At 44.8% G+C, this 18,596-nt stretch overlaps 1 protein-coding gene across 1 annotated transcript; it reads left to right on the top strand.

The window, feature by feature from the left end:
* The first annotated feature begins 2,949 nt into the window (after positions 1-2,949).
* Positions 2,950-18,082, top strand: GTF2A1L (general transcription factor IIA subunit 1 like). The gene is made up of 9 exons (XM_064164319.1): positions 2,950-3,030; positions 5,825-5,926; positions 6,206-6,329; positions 7,673-7,728; positions 9,438-9,531; positions 12,110-12,711; positions 14,379-14,666; positions 15,903-15,992; positions 17,178-18,082. The coding sequence occupies exons 1-9, from the start codon at positions 3,010-3,012 to the stop codon at positions 17,283-17,285; spliced, it is 1,485 nt and encodes a 494-aa protein (XP_064020389.1). The 5' UTR covers positions 2,950-3,009; the 3' UTR covers positions 17,286-18,082.
* Positions 18,083-18,596: the final 514 nt, after the last annotated feature.

The raw sequence follows: 18,596 nt of genomic DNA, 5'->3' as shown, positions 1-18,596 counted from the left end.
AGGGGAAATTTAGGTTGGCCATCGAGAGGAAGTTGTGCACAATGAGAGTGAGTAAACAGTGGAACAGTTTGCCCAAGGGTGTGGTTGATTCCCTATTTCTGGAGAAATTCAGAATCACACTGGATGTGGCCCTGGGCAGCCTGATCTAGTTGGAGTTGTCGCTGCTGAGTGCAGAGGGGTTGGATAAAATGACCTCTGGGGGCCTCTTCCAACCCGCAAAGGAGGGCAAGATGGTCTTTGTAAATCCTGTCTGGAGAAAGAACTCTGCAGTGCTGCGGTGGAGAAGCCAAGCTGCTCGGCAGCAGCAGTGCTGGGTTTCAGCAGGAGAGGGCACTCCTGACCTAGAAACTGAGCCTGCTGCCGGCTCTCCGTTTCTAGAGGGGCGATACTTTAAACCGTTCTTTTAATTCCTTTTTTAATAAAAATAAAGGTTTATAACCCAAAAATGAATTTTCTCTAGACATCATGTGCCAAGAGGAGTATCACAGTATCACCAAGGTTGGAAGAGACCTCATAGATCATCAGTATAAATAAGTACAAATTAAAACCTGTCCAGTAAATGAATGCCTGAGGTGCCCTTTCAGGAGCAATATCCCAAAACGCTGAGGAACCTCCTGAAAAATCAGGAGGGTTTGAACACCAGACTCATTTTCTCAGTAGCTTGACTTCTAAAATTCCCATCAGCTCTTAAAGAGACTACAGCAGGGAGAGCTGGACTGGAAGCTGAACCAAGACTGATGAGATGTGAATGCTGCTCCCGACTGCCATTTGTTAGCTTCATCAAGATATTCAGTATGTTGGAAGGGCTTGTGATGATAGAATGAGGAGCAATGGTTTTAAAGTGGAGCAGGGGAGATTTAGGTTGGACATCAGGAGGATGTTGTGCACAATGATAGTAGTGAAATACCGGAACAGGTTGCCCAGAGGTGTGGTTGAGGCCCCATTCCTGAAGACATCCATGATCAGCGTTGCTGTGTCCTTGTGCAGCCTGATCTAGTTGAAGGTGTCCCTGCTGAGTGCAGGGGGCTTGGACAAGATGACCTTTAAGGGTCCCTTCCAACCCAACGCAATCAGTGAATCTGTATCTGTGCCTCAATTTCCGCTCTTAACAGTGGCGTTAAGTGTTAACAAAATCCATTAGCGTGAAAATCACTACAGGATTGCACTTACCACTGGCAATACAAACTTACAACGTGAAGGGTAGCCCCAGAGAGCCTTGTGCTAGTGGTATGTGCAAGCAAAGAGACATGCTGTCACCCTGAAGTGCAGGTGAAGATCAGCTGCTTTGGCCTACAGATTTTCATCTGCGCATAGCCAAAATAACCTGACTGCTGTCTGAGACAGCTGAGAAGTCCTTTGGCAGCAGCCTCCCCAACCTCTCTTTCTTTCCAACCTTAGGCATACAAATTGTCCCCATTTCAAGGCACTTCGTAATCTGCAGATAAACAAAGGGTGCTAAGAAGCAAGGAATGCACTTAAAAAGTTTCTTTCTGCACTTTCACTTTTCTCAAGCTGCTGGTAGAGTACATAGCAGGTAGATGACTCTGCATCAGGTTTATCTGCTTGCTGCAGGGTCACTGCCTGCAACATTCAGGGCACAGAAAGATCCCCAAGGTTGCAACTTCTCCCTTGCTAACACAGCAGGACTAACCAGGGAGGAGAAAAACAATGATGTTCTTGGTATCCACTGTCCCAGAGAGCTCCAAATGAACACTGTGCTTTAAAAAACCTCCATCTATTTTATTATTTCAATTACACTGTAAGCAAAGCAATGTGGCTTGCCTTTTCCTCCTGATAATGCAGGGCATACAGAACAGCTGAATAGGCAACTGCTGCTTAATTCAAGATCCAGGCAGTGTCATTAAACAGATTTTGTTGCAGAGCAAACTTAATTCAATAAGCATACAGCATTTGTCTCACTTGTGAAAATGCAACTTCCAATACTATGATTATGCATCTGTTAAATATATTTTGTGTGGTTGTAGGTGTTAGCCTAGCTATATAATTAAGGGTCTGTCAGTATTTCCATTACAGGTTTTTCTGTGTGAGCAAGTCAGCCTTGAGGCTTAACAGGTGGGTCTCCACTTCTCAAACACAGATAGCAATGGAAAAGGGGAGGAAAAAAGGCAGGGGAAAAGAGAGGATGATGCTTCTGTGTTCTCAGAATCGCCAGGGCAACACTGGCCCGTGCACAGACAGAAGGTGTATAATGACCAAAGTAGTTATTCTCACACATGTGATATTAACAAGCATTTTTCCAGAGGAGTAACTGCTAAATTGGTAACTCTTTGTATTAACATATAAACAGGTTGCTGTAAATGTAAGTGATAATTTGAGGAGTTGTGCCCATGTTGCTGCTACCTAACTGGTTGCTTCTCAGTTACCTCTTTCATGAGTGCCTTCAGCATTGGTTGCAGCAAAATAACATGCTTTTGTAGCCAGTTTCCTGGCCGTATCCTCACTCCCTGGGGTTCTCCTAGTACAGGCTTTCTCCCTCTATGCTGCTTTCAGGATGGAGCTCAGGGTGTGAACTGCAAACCAAGGTCCCTTCAGTGGCCTTGTGCTCTGGGTGGGCGATGGAAACACGCTGTCCTTGGAAGGGACCTCTGGAGCTTGTCTAGTCCAACCCTTTGCTTAAATTGGCTCACCTAGGATGCACAGCCACACAGTATCCAGGTGAGTCTTGGAGGCCTCCACAGAAGGGACACCAAAACACATTCACAGCTGGCATCGGGTTGGAAGAGGAGGACCTTCAGAGGTCATCGTGTCCAGCTTCTCTGGGCAGCCTGGTGCAGCGCTCTGCCACCCTTCACGTGAAGTTTAGGTAGAACGGCTGCTGCTGGAGTTCGCGTCCGTTGGCCCTCGCACCTGTGTTGCGGCGTCAGGAGGAGACACCGCACAGGTGCGGCCGGCAGCAGGCGGGGGGCAGCCCGGGCGGGCCTGGGCGGTGCCGGCAGCCCGCGGGCGCCTTAAGGTGCGCGGGCGGCTGAGGCTGCGGCCGGTGGAGCCATGGCTCACGGTAGCGCCCTGGTAAGCACCAGCGGTGAGGCCGGGCACGGCCTCACTTCGCTCTGCGGCGTGTAGCCGGACTCGGGGGGGTTCGAAGGACCCGGCAGGGACCGCCTGCCCCTTCGGGAGAGCGGCGGCGAGAGCGGGCAGGGCCCGGGGAAGTCTCCTACGCTTCCCCGGCCCCGGCGGGAGGCGGTGCGGCCTCACGGAGGTCTGGCCGCTGGTATTTCCCGGGCGTGGGAAGCTCAGGGGTGGCTTCTGAAAGCCTTTTAAGTGTTTGTTTATGTGTTTAGTGGGACGAGGCAGGTGTTAAAGACTCCTTTGGGCAAAAGCCTGGTGTCAGGGGTGTGTTGGGTTGGCTGCGGAGGGTCGCTACGCAGTAACGGTGGGGCAAAGGCACAAGGCGGTGCCTTTCGCTCTCTGCTTTCATCTGCTGCTGCCTCTCCTTAGGTGGGACTTGAGGTAGTCCTTCAGAGGACTTCCCCAACCCCAGGGAAGCCTCGGAGGCTTGGCTTTAAGGCTTACTTTTGGCTTTGCTGAAATGAGGTGTCGGTAAGCCCTTTCCTGCCATCCCGCTGTGCAGTTCCTGGTGCTGGCAGTTGCCCGTGTGGCTGGCCAAGGTCTGGCAAAGGAAGGCCTGGCAGTGCCTGGATGGAAAGGGATAGAGCCGTTTTCCTCCACTTTGGAAGCAGGTGGTGCTTGAATTCTGCACTTGTTATGTCCAAATTTTATATCACTTAATAGTTGAATGTATTGTACCTTGCCAGCCCTGGGGAGAGGAATAGCAGTGTTACAGCAGCCTTCCAGCACCTGGAGGGGTCTACAAGAAAGCCGGGAAGGAACTGTTCACAAGGGCTTGTAGTGATGGGATGAGAGGGAATGGACTGAAGCTTGAGGAGGGTAGGTTTAGGCTGGAGATCAGGAAGAAGCTCTTTGCCACGAGGGTGGTGAGACACTGGAACAGGTTGCCCAGGGAGGCTATGGATGCTCCCTCCCTGAAGGTGTTCAAGGCCAGGCTGGATGTGACCTTGAGCAATGTCATCTAGTGGAAGGTGTCCTTGCCCAAGGGCAGAGGGTTGGAACTGGATGATTTTTAAGGTGCCTTCCAACCTAAACCATGCAATAAATCTCTGAATAAGTGCATTGAGGAATTTAAATTCAGTTTGTCCTCTCTATTAACAGTGAATGCCAAGCACTTGATGCGTGGGCTGCTCAACATCTTTTTAGTGTGGTGGCACTGGTTCAGGGCTTCCTTGGGTTTTTAAAAACAAAATGTTTATCTTCTGCTTTTTAGAGTGACTCTAGGCTAGCAAGATATGAATTGGATGTTAAATTAGGAAATGTAAATGGATATTGGGGAATGTTGAATTCTGAGTTTTTCTCAAAGTCTCAGCATCATCATTCACTTGGTGTGTGCTGTTCTGCTGGTAATGATTCATAGAGTGGTTTGGGCTGGAAGGAATCTTAAAGGTCACCTAGTTCCAAACATGATGCACCAGGCAGGGGCACCTTCCACTAGACCAGGTTGCTTAAAACCTCATCCAGCCTGGCCTTAAACACCTCCAGGGAGTGAACATCCATAACCTCTCTGGGCAAGATAGTTCAGGTTAATAAGCTTTTAATTACCAGAAGCTTATCATTTTACACCTGCATCTGAGTGGATGCATCTGACATCTTCCACTTGTCTATTGTCCAGGTCTGACTGGAAGGTTATGATTGAATCAGTGATGTAGGCAGAAGAAAGGAAAAAAAAAATGTTGTGTTGGATGAATGAGATTGGTAACTGTGGACTAAAATTTCCATAGATAAACTGCTATATGGCATCAGAGAGATGAACAAACTAAAGAATAAACCTCAGTTACTTCTTGCAGGTCACTTAAATTATGCTTCTGATAGAATTGGCATATTTAATTTTTTACCAGCTTGTGGTGTTGGTTGGCCTTTTAAGTTAGAATGGTACTAATTGGCATAAGGCAGTTTTTAAGTGATTGTTTTAGACAGAGTTGTTTGAAAGGACAGCACACCAGTTGTTTCTGTCGTGTTTCTAGAATTTTCCTAAGTGTTTCTGTAGCCTGCAGAAAGCAGTGGTTTGAGGCTCAAATGCAGTGGTCTTTCTAGGGATGTCTGTTCCCAAAGTGGACTTGCAGACCTCTGTACCTGACACAGTATTAATTTTATGGCACCCATCTGTCCATGTTGGTCACGGGATGCTAGGTGTTGGAAGGGACCCAAAGATATCATTAAGTCCAACCCTCCTGCCAGAGCAGGACTGTACAATCTAGCTCAGGTCACAGAGGAACACATCCACATGAGCTTTGAAAGTCTCCAGAGGAGACTCCACAGCCCCTCTGGGAAGCTTGTTCCAGTGCTCTGTGACCCTTACAGTAAAGAAATTCTGCCTTTTGTTGAGGTGGAACCTCCTGTGTTGCAGCTTCCATCCTTGCTCCCAGGGAGCAAGTGAGCAGAGCCTGTGCCCCCTGCTCCTGACCCCCAGCCCTCAGATATTTATAGACATTTATTAAATCCCCTCTCAGTCTTCTCTCTCCAGACTAAAAAGCCCCAGGTCCCTCAGCCTCTCCCCATAAGGCAGTGCTACAGTCCCCTAGCCCTCGGTTGGACTCTAATGAACATATCCCTGTCCCTCTTAAACTGGGGAGCCCAAAACTGAATATAGTACTGAAGGTGGAGTCACTTTGTAGCAGTAGTTTGTGCAGTGAGATATCTAAGATTGGGTGCAGTTATTTGAAATGCTCTATCATGCATCTGAACTTGGAGAAAAAAAAAAATCATATCTAACTTATTTTTTTCCATGTAGCTTAAATTCTACAAGTCCATAATTGAAGATGTGATTGAAGGTGTGCGGGAGCTGTTTGCAGAAGAGGGTTTAGATGAACAGGTTCTGAAGGACTTGAAGCAGGTTTGTTGGGTTGCCCTGCATTCATAGAAGCAGTGTATTTGCTTTTCTTTTGGGATGCTGTGCCTGTCAGTTTCTTTGCCCTCCAAAACATCCAAACTTTTGACCTGACTCAGAGTTCACAAATACCCTGTGAATAATGTGCTGGGCTGCTCCAAGTCAAAACTCTTGTAGTGATTGTTGCCATGTTTACTGGGTAGAATCAGTCCATGTACTCTGGCCATTTTTTTAGATGTGGTTTGTTTTTCAAGCTGCTGTTTGTTGTCCTTACTCTTTCTGCAGCTTTGGGAAACCAAGGTGATGCAGTCTAAAGCAACAGAAGGCTTCTTCAGACACAGCCACCGTTCTCAACAGTTCACCATGCAGTTGCCACACAATTTTCACCGCATTCTGCAGACTTCAGCAGGTCAGATCTTGTTGAACACAACAGATACAATTTAAAAGTAGCCAGAATCAGGCATCTTTTTTGAAACACTTTAGAATGCTGCACTAATCTTGGCTTGTGATGTTACTTGGCATGATGTGGAACACTAATTGTTTGAAAGCAGAATTTGAGTAATAAAAGATGAATTAAACTTTGAACTAATGTGATTATGTCTGCATGCTCTTAATCTGCTGCTTATTTCCAGTAGTAAAATGTGAAGAGATTTTTAGCTTTCTTGTCTGCAGTCCAAAAGTGTAGCCCTTCAGTTGTAAATTTACCAGCAGGGTTAAGCTTTCACTTCCTTTTTGAATGTGTGGCGTGATGTGTGCAGAAATTAAATGATGTATTTGTGCCATTTAGCTCTGCTGTCCTGTTGGGAGTTTAATCTGGTTCTGCCCTTGTTAAAATGTAATCCCTTGCTTGAAAAAGAGAGAGAAGTTTGGGGGGAGTGTTTTGCTTTGTCTTTCAGTTCATTTTCCTAAAAGCAGTGTTCCCCTTGCCAAGAAGTGTTGGCCTTTCACACAGCCTTCTGGCACCAGAACTTGTTCTTCTCAATTAAGTTCAGCTGACCACTTTAGTGATGTTATGTTTAAGAGTGCAATGCTCAGCTGAGGTTTCTCCTGAAGTAAGAAGCTGCTTGGACCTTTCCCCAGCAGAAGGCAAAAGACACTTGAGATGATGTAATGAAAAACTGTGTCATAGTACACTTCATGTTTGGTCAGGCAAGCCTTATCTGGGTTTTTTTGTGTGTTTTTGTTGTTTGTTTCATTGAGGTTTTACCATCCTGAAGAGACTAAGTTTGGAGAGAGATGTTTTATTTACTCCATATTACAGTTAAAGGGAATATACTTTTGGGTTCATGTGCTCTTGGAAGCTTCATATTTAATGAGTTTTACCTTTGTTACCCCTAAGTTTTAGAAGGGCAATGCTTGAGTGAACCAATCTGAAGGCAGTGAACCATGGGGCATGCGTGATTTTTTTACAGTGTTATCTTCAACAGATCAAAGAGTTCAATAGAAACATTCTTTTGAAAACAAACAGATCTCCAAGAACAGCTTTTTGGCAAAATGTTTTATATATTCTTGTTTGAACTTCACCTCCTGAGTACAGCACAAGCTTAAGGGAGCATAGAGGGGAAGTATATTCAAGAGCTTTATCTAGTTGTGCTCATTTATTTGTTGATCTGATGGGTGCAAATTGAAGTTCGATTGGTTTAGCTTCAGGAGTGCCTGCTGTGAACTACTGAAAGATAAACTGTGTCAAAGAAATTGTTTGGGTTTGTTATTTTTTGTAAAATGTCCCTTTTGTTGTTTTCTTTTGTGTAGCTTCTTTAATCATCCCGACTGGCAGAGGTTTTCAGCCTTTCACAGCAGCAGACCTGGTACGTAGCTGTGGTGACATTTTATTTCAGTTTCCATTATTCTGAGTTCTAAACTATTACAACTGTCAGCTGTTAACAGGCTTAACAAGAGACAAGTATTAAAAAGTTTCTCATGTATAGATGCTTAGGGCAGTATTTAGGGACTGAAAGTAGCATTTCTCGTGGCAGTTTCATCTGCCCAGCATTGTGCAGTTTGCAAGGGAGCAGGAGACTGGCTGAGAGACACCACTGCTTTTCTTCAGCTGTTGGTTAGGTGTAGCTCTTGCATTTGGTTGTGATTTTGTTTGGTGGTGTTTTTTTAAATGAAAACCACACAACATTTAGGAGTCTGCAAAGGGAGAGCTATAATGCTGCTGCTTCTGTTTGAGCAGTGAAAAGGGATGGGGACCTACCCGTTGGCTTTGCAAGCAGTGCAGGCAGACATGTGTTGGAAGGTGTGGCTGAATGGGATGGAAGTGTGGTAGAAATGCACAGCCACAGGTCCTTTTCCTTTATTTTAACACCCAGTGACAAAACAAACAAAACCCAAGCTCCAACCCAACCAACAAAAAAACCCCAATAAAAAAACAAACCCCCAAACAATACCCAACCAAAACCATACATAGGAAAAAACAACCCAACAGAAAATCCCATGGCTTTTGGAAGTGTTAGAACCAGTGAAACTGGGAACAGCATTATCTCGGAGGCATAGGAATCATTCAGAAGAAAAAGTGCTTTAGAGTTCATAGAATGGTTTAGATTGGAAGGAACCTCAAATATCATCTAGTTCCAACCCACTGCCATAGGCAGGGACACCTCCCATTAGAACAGATCACTCAAGGCCTCATCCAACCTAGCCTTGAATATCTCTAGGGAGAGAGCATCCACAGCCTCCCTGTTCCAGTGGCTCTGAATTCTGGGTATGGCAAAATTTATTTGGGGAGGGGCTATTAATTGTCAGACTTTGATTAACTAACCATCATGCCAAGCTGAAATAGAACATTGGGATGGTGTTTAACACACAAGTTTCCCAGTTTAAAATAGGGATTTCCTGGCAATGGCTAGTTTTGAAAGGGAGCTATGTATCCCACACTGCAGAAGAGAAAGTGACTGTGGTTTCTGAGGCAAGGAGTCTGTGCTGTGTGGAGTGATGCATCAGCTTGCCTAAAAGTGGCTCTGAGTGGAAAAATACCTTTCAGGATGATGCTGTACAGGAAAGTGTTCTGTTAACAAAAAGGAGCTGTGATAGCTAGAAAACTTGACACACTTTGGGGCAAGTCATTATTTTGTCAGTACAGAATCCTCTGTCTAAATCTCAAAAAGTTGAAGTAATTCTTCAAGTTGAAGGTCATGAGGGTGGGACTGGGCTCTTGATGATGGTGCCCATTGGTAGGACAAGGGCCAACAGGCACAAACTGCAACACGTTTTCCCCCTTGTTTAAATGAAGCCACCTTCTTTCTTGTGTGAGGATCACAGAGCACTGGACTAGGATCTCCAGGTTGTGGAGTTGCCTTCCCTGGAGGCTTTTAAATCTGCCTCAACATTGCAATTGTGTGCAATCTAGATGATCTTGGAGGTCCATTCCAATCCCTAGTGTTTTGTGACTCCCTGTGAAGATGATCACAAAGACCATCATTAATGTTTTGTCTGCATATGTTGCATGTGACATTTAGGGCCCTAGGAGATAACAAGTATGCACTGCTTCTTAACCAAGCTTTTGTGTATCTAGGGTACTTCACAAGTAGGTGCAACTCTTGCTCTACCTCCGAGTATTGCTTATCCTATCCATGTGCCAACTGGAGTGACACTGCAGACAGCATCTGGTAAGATCAAAGAGGAGATGAAAAATATTACAGTGCATGTGGGTATTGGAAGATGATCTGGAGTACAGTGGATAAAGCAAATGTGAAGTGTAAGTGGGCAGAGGCAGTTACCCTTGCAGTTCATGTTTGTAATTGCTGCATGAGGGAAGTAATTACATTGATTAGTTAGAGTCACTCGTGTGCCCTTGCAAGATCAGTGAACATGGGCTGCCATTTGCTTTTGTTTTACAGCTGCTTGCAAATGTGCTCATTTGTCAGTCTGAACACAGGTATCTCCTCCCCTTCTGTGAGGGCAATCTACCATGTTTAAAAAAGGTGAAGACATTCTGGTGGTTCAGAATCAAGTTGATTTCTTAGTCAAATAAGATCCAAGCATCCATTAATGGTTTTGCTCACAACCTTTTTGATAAAACCACCTGTACTGTGTGTATAAAAAATGTGCTTGAATGCTTAAGCTGTGATAAGTGGAAGGCTTATTTCAGTCACAGCTTGATACTTTCCTCAAACAGTTTACCATCGAGAGCTGATGTCACTATATACCTGTTTCAGAGCTATATTCCTAAGGTTTTCAAACCTATTGGCAGGTGTCAGTGACTGTGTAAGTGTGTGTGTGAGGAAAAGGGCAATGGCATCTTTGGCTGCACCTAAAGTGTGGCCAGCAGGTTGAGAGAGGGGATTTTGCCCCTCTGCTCTGGTGAGACCTCACCTGGAGTACTACATTACAACACCCAGCTATGTGGCACCAAATGAAAGAGTGACATGGATCTGCTGGAGCAGGTCCAGAAGAGGGCCACTAAAGTAATCTTCTATGAAGACAGGCTGAGGGATCTGAGGCTGTTCAGCCTGGAGAAGTGAAGGGTCCAGGGACACCTAATAGCAGCCTTCCAGTACCTGAAGGGGCCTACAAGAAGGCTGCAGAGAGACTGTTTACAAAGGCCTGCAGTTATAGGATGAGGGGCAGTGGTATGAGAGAAGAGTAGATTTAGATTGGATGTTAGGAATGGAATGCATTCTGCACCATGAGGGTGATGGAACACTGGAACACTTTCCTCAGGGAGGTAGTTGAGGCTCCATCCATGAAGATATTCAAGGTCAGGCTTGACAAGGCTCTGGTCAATCTACTGTAATGGAGGATGTCCCTGTTCACTGCAGGGAGGTTGAACAGGAGGACCTTTGGAGGTCACTTCCAACCCAAGCCATTCCATGAAATTGGAAGCTTTGCTCTGGCATCTTAATTCTAACACTGGTAATGATAACTTTAAGAATTCAATAGTTGGATTGGTTTCTTTACAGTGATGAGACAGATCAACTAGGAGTAGTGGAATGGGTTTTGTTGTTGATTTGCCTTTGTGGTTTTTTTTTTAACTTGGCAGCTTTTTTTTAGAGGGGATACCTAAAGGTCCTTAGAGGAGTGAACTGTGTAGATACAGAATAGTTACTGCTTCACAGGATCATAAAATGGTTTGGGTTGGAAGGAACTTAAAAGATGATCTAGTGCCAACCCCTATGACACAAGTAGGGACAGTTTCCACTAGACCAGGTGCTCAAGGCCCTGTCCAACCTGGCTTTAGTATCTTAAAATACATGGAAAACAAATCAAACCCAGGATTTTCCTATTTAAAATCAGTTTTACAGTGAAGTTACTGAACTTACTGCCACGGGATGCATGTCGGCTGAACATGAGCCAGCACCATTCCCAGGTGGCCAAGAAGGCCAACAGCATCCTGGCCTGTATCAGAAATGATGTGACCAGCAGCAGTAGTCCCTGTGCTCAGCACTCATGAGACCACACCTTGACTACTGTGTTTTGGTCACCACAGTGTAGGAGGGACATTGAGGTGCTGGAGTGGGTGCAGAGAAGGGCAACGAGGCTGGTGAGAGATCTGGCAAACATGAGCTGTGAGGAGCGGCTGAGGGAACTGGGGTTGTTTAGTTGGAGGAGAGGAGGCTGAGAAGGGTCTCTTCTCCTAAATTACTAATGATAGGACAAGAGGAAATGGCCTCAAGTTGCATCAGGGGAGGTTTAGGTTGGATGTTGGGAGGAAGTTCTTTCCTGAGCAAGTGGTCGAGCACTGGAACAGGCTGCCCAGGGAGGTGGTGGAGTTGCCATCCCTGGAGGTGTTTGAGAGGAGAGTGGTGCTTCAGGCTGTGGTCTAGTGATGAAGGATGCTGAGATGAAGGTTGGACTGGATGATCCTGGTGGTCCTTTCCAACCATAGCAATTCATTGTGATCAGATGTTGTGCTGAGGGATTTGGTTTAGTCAAGGACTTGTCAGTGTGAAACTAATGATTGGACTCGATGAGCTTGAAAGTCTTTCCCAATCTTAGAAATTCTGTGATATTGTGGAGATTAAAAAAAAAGGGGGGTATGAAATATGAAGGTCTGGATGGCAGCAAAGCCTCTGAACACTTAATTTTCAAAGGCTGAAGTTGTGCTTGGGGAAAGTACTGCTGTGTAAATGTACTGTTGCTAGTAGTTTGCCTAAATGCTTGCTATTAGATATCAGAGGTAACAGGACAATGACCTGCACCTGTAGTTTAACCTGCTGAAGCAGTTTTGAACTTTTCTCTTGGCAGGGCAGCTTTACAAGGTAAATGTGCCTGTTATGGTTGCACAGGCCTCAGGAGATGGAAGTGTTCTCCATCCTGTTCAGCAGTTGTTTCAGCCCCTTGGGCAGCCCTCCGTTCTGCAAGCTAACACTGCCAGCCTTGCACAGGTGAATGCAGCTTCTGCCCAGGCAGCTGCTGAACCTTTGCAACACAAGGAGACTGCTGTCCAACAGACTGTGGTCTTTCAGCCGAGTGTCATGGAGAAGAACCACCTGGAGAACTCTGCCAGTGCTTCTTTGGTCCAGCAGCCTCCTGCGAGTCAGCAGCAACTTGCAGCCAATGTGACATTGAATCAATGCACAGACTTAACAGGAGAACCAGCCCAGCAGGCCAATCTTCACACAGCTGTGTTTACTCCAGAATCCTCTGAAGGCTTTGCTTCTGCTGAATCCTTGGCAGACGACTCAGGCAGTGTACTGCAGGATGTAGAGGGACAGTTAGAAGTCAGGCCTCAGGAGCTGGCACAACAGCAGGTGTCTGATGATATCATTGACCTGATTATCATGGGCAAAGATGTGGATGATGGCACACTTCTGAAGTGCCAGGACAGCACTGTGTCGTCTGGCAAGGTAACATCTGTTGAAAATACATCTGTGAGAGGCTTTTGGTTGAAACATCCTAAGAGATGTAATCAAACACATCTGTAAGTGACAAGTAGCACCTCTGAACTATAATAACAAAAAACTTAGCATTTTGAAGTCATTTGAGGTTGTTTTGAATAGCAGTAGCTGCTTATCTCTACATGAAAAAAATGTCCCAGGTATTGCTGAAATGCTGACACTGAAGAGAACATCAAGCTAAAGAGTGCTGTAAGTAATGAATAGGTGTAATGTGCTCTGAGACTGGCTGACTGTTTGTTTTTTAGCAGAACTTTGTGGTTTTCCTCTGGGACTGAATGGCCCTTTGAGAACTACCACATTACTCTGACACTGAGAGCATCTCATGAGATTTCATGAGGTGAAGTGCAAGATCCTACACCTGGTTTAGAGCAACCTTTGATATCAGTACAGGCTTAGGGGGTATTGAGATTGAGAGCAGCCCTGCAGAAAAGGACTTGAGGGTGCTGGTGGATGAGAAGCTGGACTTGAGCCAGCAATGGGCACTTACAGCCCAGAAGGTCAATGGCAGCCTGGGCTGCATCAAAAGAAGTGTGAGCAGCAGATGGAGAGAGGGGATTCTGCCACTCTGCTCTGGTGAGACATCACCTGTAGTGCTGTGTCCAGCTTTGGAGCCCCCAACATGAAAGAGACAGGGACTTGTTAGAATGGGTCCAGAGAAGGGCTACCAAGATGATCAGAGGGCTGGAGCACCTCTGCTGTGAAGGCAGGCTGAAAGAATTAGGGATGTTCAGCCTGGAGAAGAGGGCTCCAGGAAGGCCCTTCAATATCTGAAAGGGGCCTACAGAAATGTTGGGTTGACACTGCTTAGAAGGGCCTGTGGTGATAGAGCAAGGGGCAATGTTTGAAACTGGAGCAGGGGAAACTTAGGTTGGACATCAGGAGAAAGTTGTGCACAATGAGAGTGGTAAAATACTGGAACAGGTTGCCCAGGGATGTGGTTGAGGCAGTGTCCTTGGAGACATTTAAGATCAGCCTTGATGTGTCCCTGTGCAACCTGATCTAGTTAGAGGTGTCCCTGCTGAGTGCAGGGGGCCTGAACAAGATGACCTTTTAGGATGCCTTCCAACCTGGTACAGTCTATGACCCTGCATATTAATACTGTCCAGTTGTGGGCCAAATTGCTTTCTGATCTCAGCTGGGATTAGTTTTAACTTGCAGTGTCTGAGGAGCATTTAACTTGTTTTGAGTATGACAAGTCAGATCTGATAAAAATTTGATGCTTCAAAACCTGAAAATGCTGTTTTTTATGGGCAGTAGAGCAACATTCTTTGGTTTTTGCTTGGTTTTGGAGTTTTCTTTGCAATAGAAATTCTAAAGGCCCAGGCAATTGCCCTGTTCTTAAGTTGCTTGAGTATACAAGTGTTTAAAGAAATGTCTAAGAAATTGAGTTTCTGCCTTGCTGAGGAATATTTGGCATGAATTCCTCTTGAGGTTAAGTATAAGAGTAAGATTTGTGAATACACTTGGAGTTTACAAGTAGACCAAGACTTGAAACTCTCATTTTAGTGCCCCAATCTTGTTGCTTTATTAAACAAAAAATCTCAGCTTTTGCAGTGAAGAAATAAAGCTCTGTGGTGCTAATTCACAAGCTGTCTCTGGTCTCTTATTCCTGTCAGATGGCACCTACTGAGCAGATGGAATCTAATTTGCAGTCAGAGAAGGATATCTGCAGTGACATTGAAGGCATAATTCAGCTGGATGGGACTGGTGATGTTTCTCCCAAGGAAGAAATACCACATAAGGACAGGGAAGAGAATTTATTTGTTGGCATTAATGAATCGGAGGATCTAAAAGTCCTGGAGGATAATGAAGACAATGATGAAGAATGTGACAGTGTTTCAAGCACAGAGTCTAGCAGCACTGGTGGTGATGAAGAAGAGCTCCAAGCAGATATAGTTGAGGAGGTAACTTCTACTTTTATGACTCGTGAAGCACATTATAATGGTGTGTCTGTCCTGCCTGTTGAATTGTTTGACCCAGAACAATTTCTGGGAAGCTGAATGCAAAGAATGGGTGGTTAAGTTACATACCTCTTGGGATGGGAGGTCTTGCTGAAAAGGTATTCAGGAACTCATTATGAGGAGCATGGACAGATGAAATGGTGTCCCCATCATAAGGACATAGAACTGTTGGAGACAGTCCAGAGGAGAGCCACAAGGATGGTCCAAGGGCTGGAGCACTTCTGCTATGAAGATAGACTGAGGGAGCTGAAACTGTTCAGCCTAGACAATAAAAGAATCCAGGGGGACCTTAGACCTGCCTTCCAATACTTGAAGAGAACCTACAGGAAGGCTGGGGAGGGACTCTTCATAAGAGCATTTAGAGACAGGACAAGGGGGAGTGGTTTGAAGCTGAGGAAGACTAGGGTTAGACTGGATCTCAGGAGGTTGTTCAGTACAAGGATGGTGAGACTCTGGAATAGAATGATCGGCCTAGAGTGGTTGTGGATGCCACTTCCCTGACAGTGTCTAAGGCAAGACTGGATGGAGCTTTGGTTAGCCACATGCAGCTGAGAGGTATCTCAGCCCATGGCAGGGGGATTGCAGTAAGTGATCTCTGAGGTCTCTTCCAACCTAAACCACTTTATGAAAGAGATATTGAGAAGTCATTTGTTCACTGGATTACTTAAAATCCTTAGGTGCCATAATTCAAGTTGTATGGTAAAACCTCAGCCTCAGTAGAATGGAATTCCTCTTCATGTTTGTGTAAGATTGGAGTGCAAATGTTGCTGCTTTTCTTTCTGAAGGAAGGGGCATGGAGAGATGTGTAAGAGAAGAGTGAGACACAAGTAGGTATGGTTCTTCTGAAAAGGTTTTTCTTGAGCATGTGCAGATCAGTGCCCTAGAGATTCTCCTCCTAGCATTTGGATTTCTACTGGATACTAGTTGCTTACCATACCCGTTAGTGAGGTCAGCTTTGACTTGGCACTCTTGCTTTTTCACCTGTTGGTTTTGAGAAGGGAAGCATGCAAAGATGCTTATAAATGAGCTCTATGCAATGTGAGCTTCACAGCCTCCAGGTCTTTGTTACTGTTATTTTTTAAATACTTTGGTTTGTTTTTCAGGGGTCTCTTGTTTTGTTCTAGATATGTTTAATGTCAGGGCTATTCTGAAAGCCTAAAATACAGTTTTAATCTCTAGGACCCCTTAAATTCTGATGATGATGTCAGTGAACAAGATACTCCAGACTTGTTTGACACTGACAACGTGATAGTCTGCCAATATGACAAGGTACAGTCTATAGTTTTATGTTTATTCCTTAATTCTTCCAAGTAATAACTCCAGCAAATCCATGTCTGGTCTACTGCCAGGGCATTTAAAAGAGCTCTAAGTGTGTTTCCTAAAGAAAAATCTATATCTAGAGTGTTTCAAGTGTGCGTTTAGCTGAAAATAGTCTGCAGAACCTAAGGGAAAACATATTCCCTGTGAGGGTGTCAGAGCACTGGAACAGGCTGTCCAGACAAGTTGTGGAGTCTCATTCTCTGGAGATGTTCAGAACCCACCTGTGTTCCTGTGGTGATCCTGCTCTGCCTCAGGGGTTGGACTCGATCTTTGGAGGTCCCTTCCAACCTCTAACATTCTGTGATTGTGTGACTTAGCTGCTGTTCTCTGAAGTGAAGATCAGCAGGATCATAATGGACTGAAAAGGAAAGGACCCAAATTACCACAAAAATAAGATACATAAAGCTGCTAAGTCAGCAATGGGTACAAACTGGCACACAGGAAGTTCCACCTCGCCATGAGGAGAAATGTCTTTGTGGTGAGGGTGATGGAGCATTAGAACACTTCGTTTTCACCCTGTCACTTCTTCCCTGGGAGAAGAAATTGACCTGTACCTAACTTCAGCCTCCTTTCAGAGAGTTGTAGAAAGCAGTAAGGTCTCACCTCACTTTCATCTCTGTTGTATGTGGTAGTTAGTTTTAAGCAAAGCTTTCCTGCTTTTAGCCTTACCCTGACATCTCTGGGTGGGCAGTACTGCTTTGCAAGGTGTGTGGGAGACAGAAACAACTCCACTTGAGTTAAGTCATACTGGTTTGAAAGGTGCAGGATATTTTGGGACTGGTGCACTCAGGAGATTGTTTGATTATTGTGGTGTTTTCTAGGCAGTGTTGACTTGTCATGTTTTCACTTACTTGAACTTACTATTTTGGAGCAGAATTTGAGGGGTGCTAAGACTCAGAAGGCTCCCTTGAGAGGGAGTTGGTTACAACCAACCAAAGTCTGCTGTTTCTGTGTATTCATAGTGTGTTCAGCAGCAGTGATTCACATGTTTTGAGCTGTCAGGATTGTGAAAACAACCCAAAGTTTGTAAACCAATTAATATTTAACCCTGTTTTTTTAATGAGTGGACTAATTACTTAGGCATTTTTTTAAGAGGGGCACTCATTTATTTCTGTATTTCTTTATTCTCATCAGATACAACGAAGCAAGAACAAATGGAAATTCTTCTTAAAGGATGGAGTGATGGCCTTTGAAGGTAAAGAACATGTTTTTGCCAAAGCTGTTGGAGATGCAGAGTGGTGAAACTCCACTGAAGTATGAAAGCTGTGGCATTGGTCCCTTGTGAACTTTCTGTGAAACAAGTAGAGTTTTGGTTTTTTTTGCTATAAAAACCCCAACAACCAACCACACAAACCAATAAACCAACAAAGCTGTGCTAAAAATAGGCAAAATCAGCAGTGTTGAGCTATGCAGGTGAAGATGCTGTAGTGTTAGTTACTCAGATGGGGTTTTTTTTGCTGCTCTTTTCTGATTCTTTTCAGTACTTTTCTAGCCAGGAACCATCCCTGGAATGAATAGCTTTGAAGAGTGAACTGTTGAATCTGTTAGTAATTCCAGAAAGTTTTTGGATTACTAAGCCAATTTCAGTTCTGTTGGGTTTCTTTCAGCTTTTTCAAGTAAGTGCTGAAGGATGACTTACTTGAAGTATAAAACAATGCAGTTGTTAGAGCAACATCTGTGTGAGTCTGAGACCTGTGTACTTCTTTCTCTTTCTTTCCTCCCTGTTTTGTTGTTGCTTTGTTGGTTTTTGACTTCAGCTTAAAGACAGGTACTTCAGTTGCAAGGCAGGAAATGAGGGTGGAAGAAGACCCTTGAGCTTTCAATACATGAAAATTAGTATTGTTTATTCTATACCCTCCTTGTCTGCTGAGATGCAGTGAGTAGTGTGATTTAACATGAAAACCTGGTTTAACTTCACTGGCACTGCAGTCATTTAAGTTTGCTGCTGTGCAAACCCAGTACATCCTAGGACTACAGACCAGTAAGCTGTGAGCTGTGCACAATAATAAAATGCCATCTCAGACATTTCCAGCACAGAACTGGGTTTGTGTTTCTTGAACATAAAATTGCTTTGAGAAATGTATATGAGCTGTGCAGATGACAGTAGCTCTCTCTGCCACAGACTGAGAGCGGTAGGAGTTGGAAGAGGCCTCTGGAAACTGAGTCAAATATACTGCCAGAGCAGGATTACTTGAGACAAGTCACACAGAAACACAACCAGAGAGGGAATGGTTTGAAACTGAAGGAGAGTAGGTGTAGACTGGATCTTAGGAAGAAGTTCTTCAGTGTGAGGGTGATGAGACTCTGGAATAGGTTGCCCAGCGTGGTTGTGAGGGTGTTCAAGACCTCGCTGGATGAGGCCTGCAGAACCCCACCCTAGTTGTGGCATCTCTGTCCACGGCAGAGAGATTGGAGTAGGTGATCTCTGAGGTCACTTCCAACCTAAGCCATTCTATGATAGCTTAGTTCCCTTCAGTCCATGCTGCAGATAGTCCTTTGGAATGCTCACAGTTGATTTCCTAGTCCAGAGCTATGGACTGTCTATTTGGATTC

Source organism: Pogoniulus pusillus, chromosome 25 (genome assembly GCF_015220805.1).
Source record: "Pogoniulus pusillus isolate bPogPus1 chromosome 25, bPogPus1.pri, whole genome shotgun sequence".
NCBI lineage: Eukaryota > Metazoa > Chordata > Aves > Piciformes > Lybiidae > Pogoniulus > Pogoniulus pusillus.
This window is presented reverse-complemented; position numbering and strand designations above follow the sequence as displayed.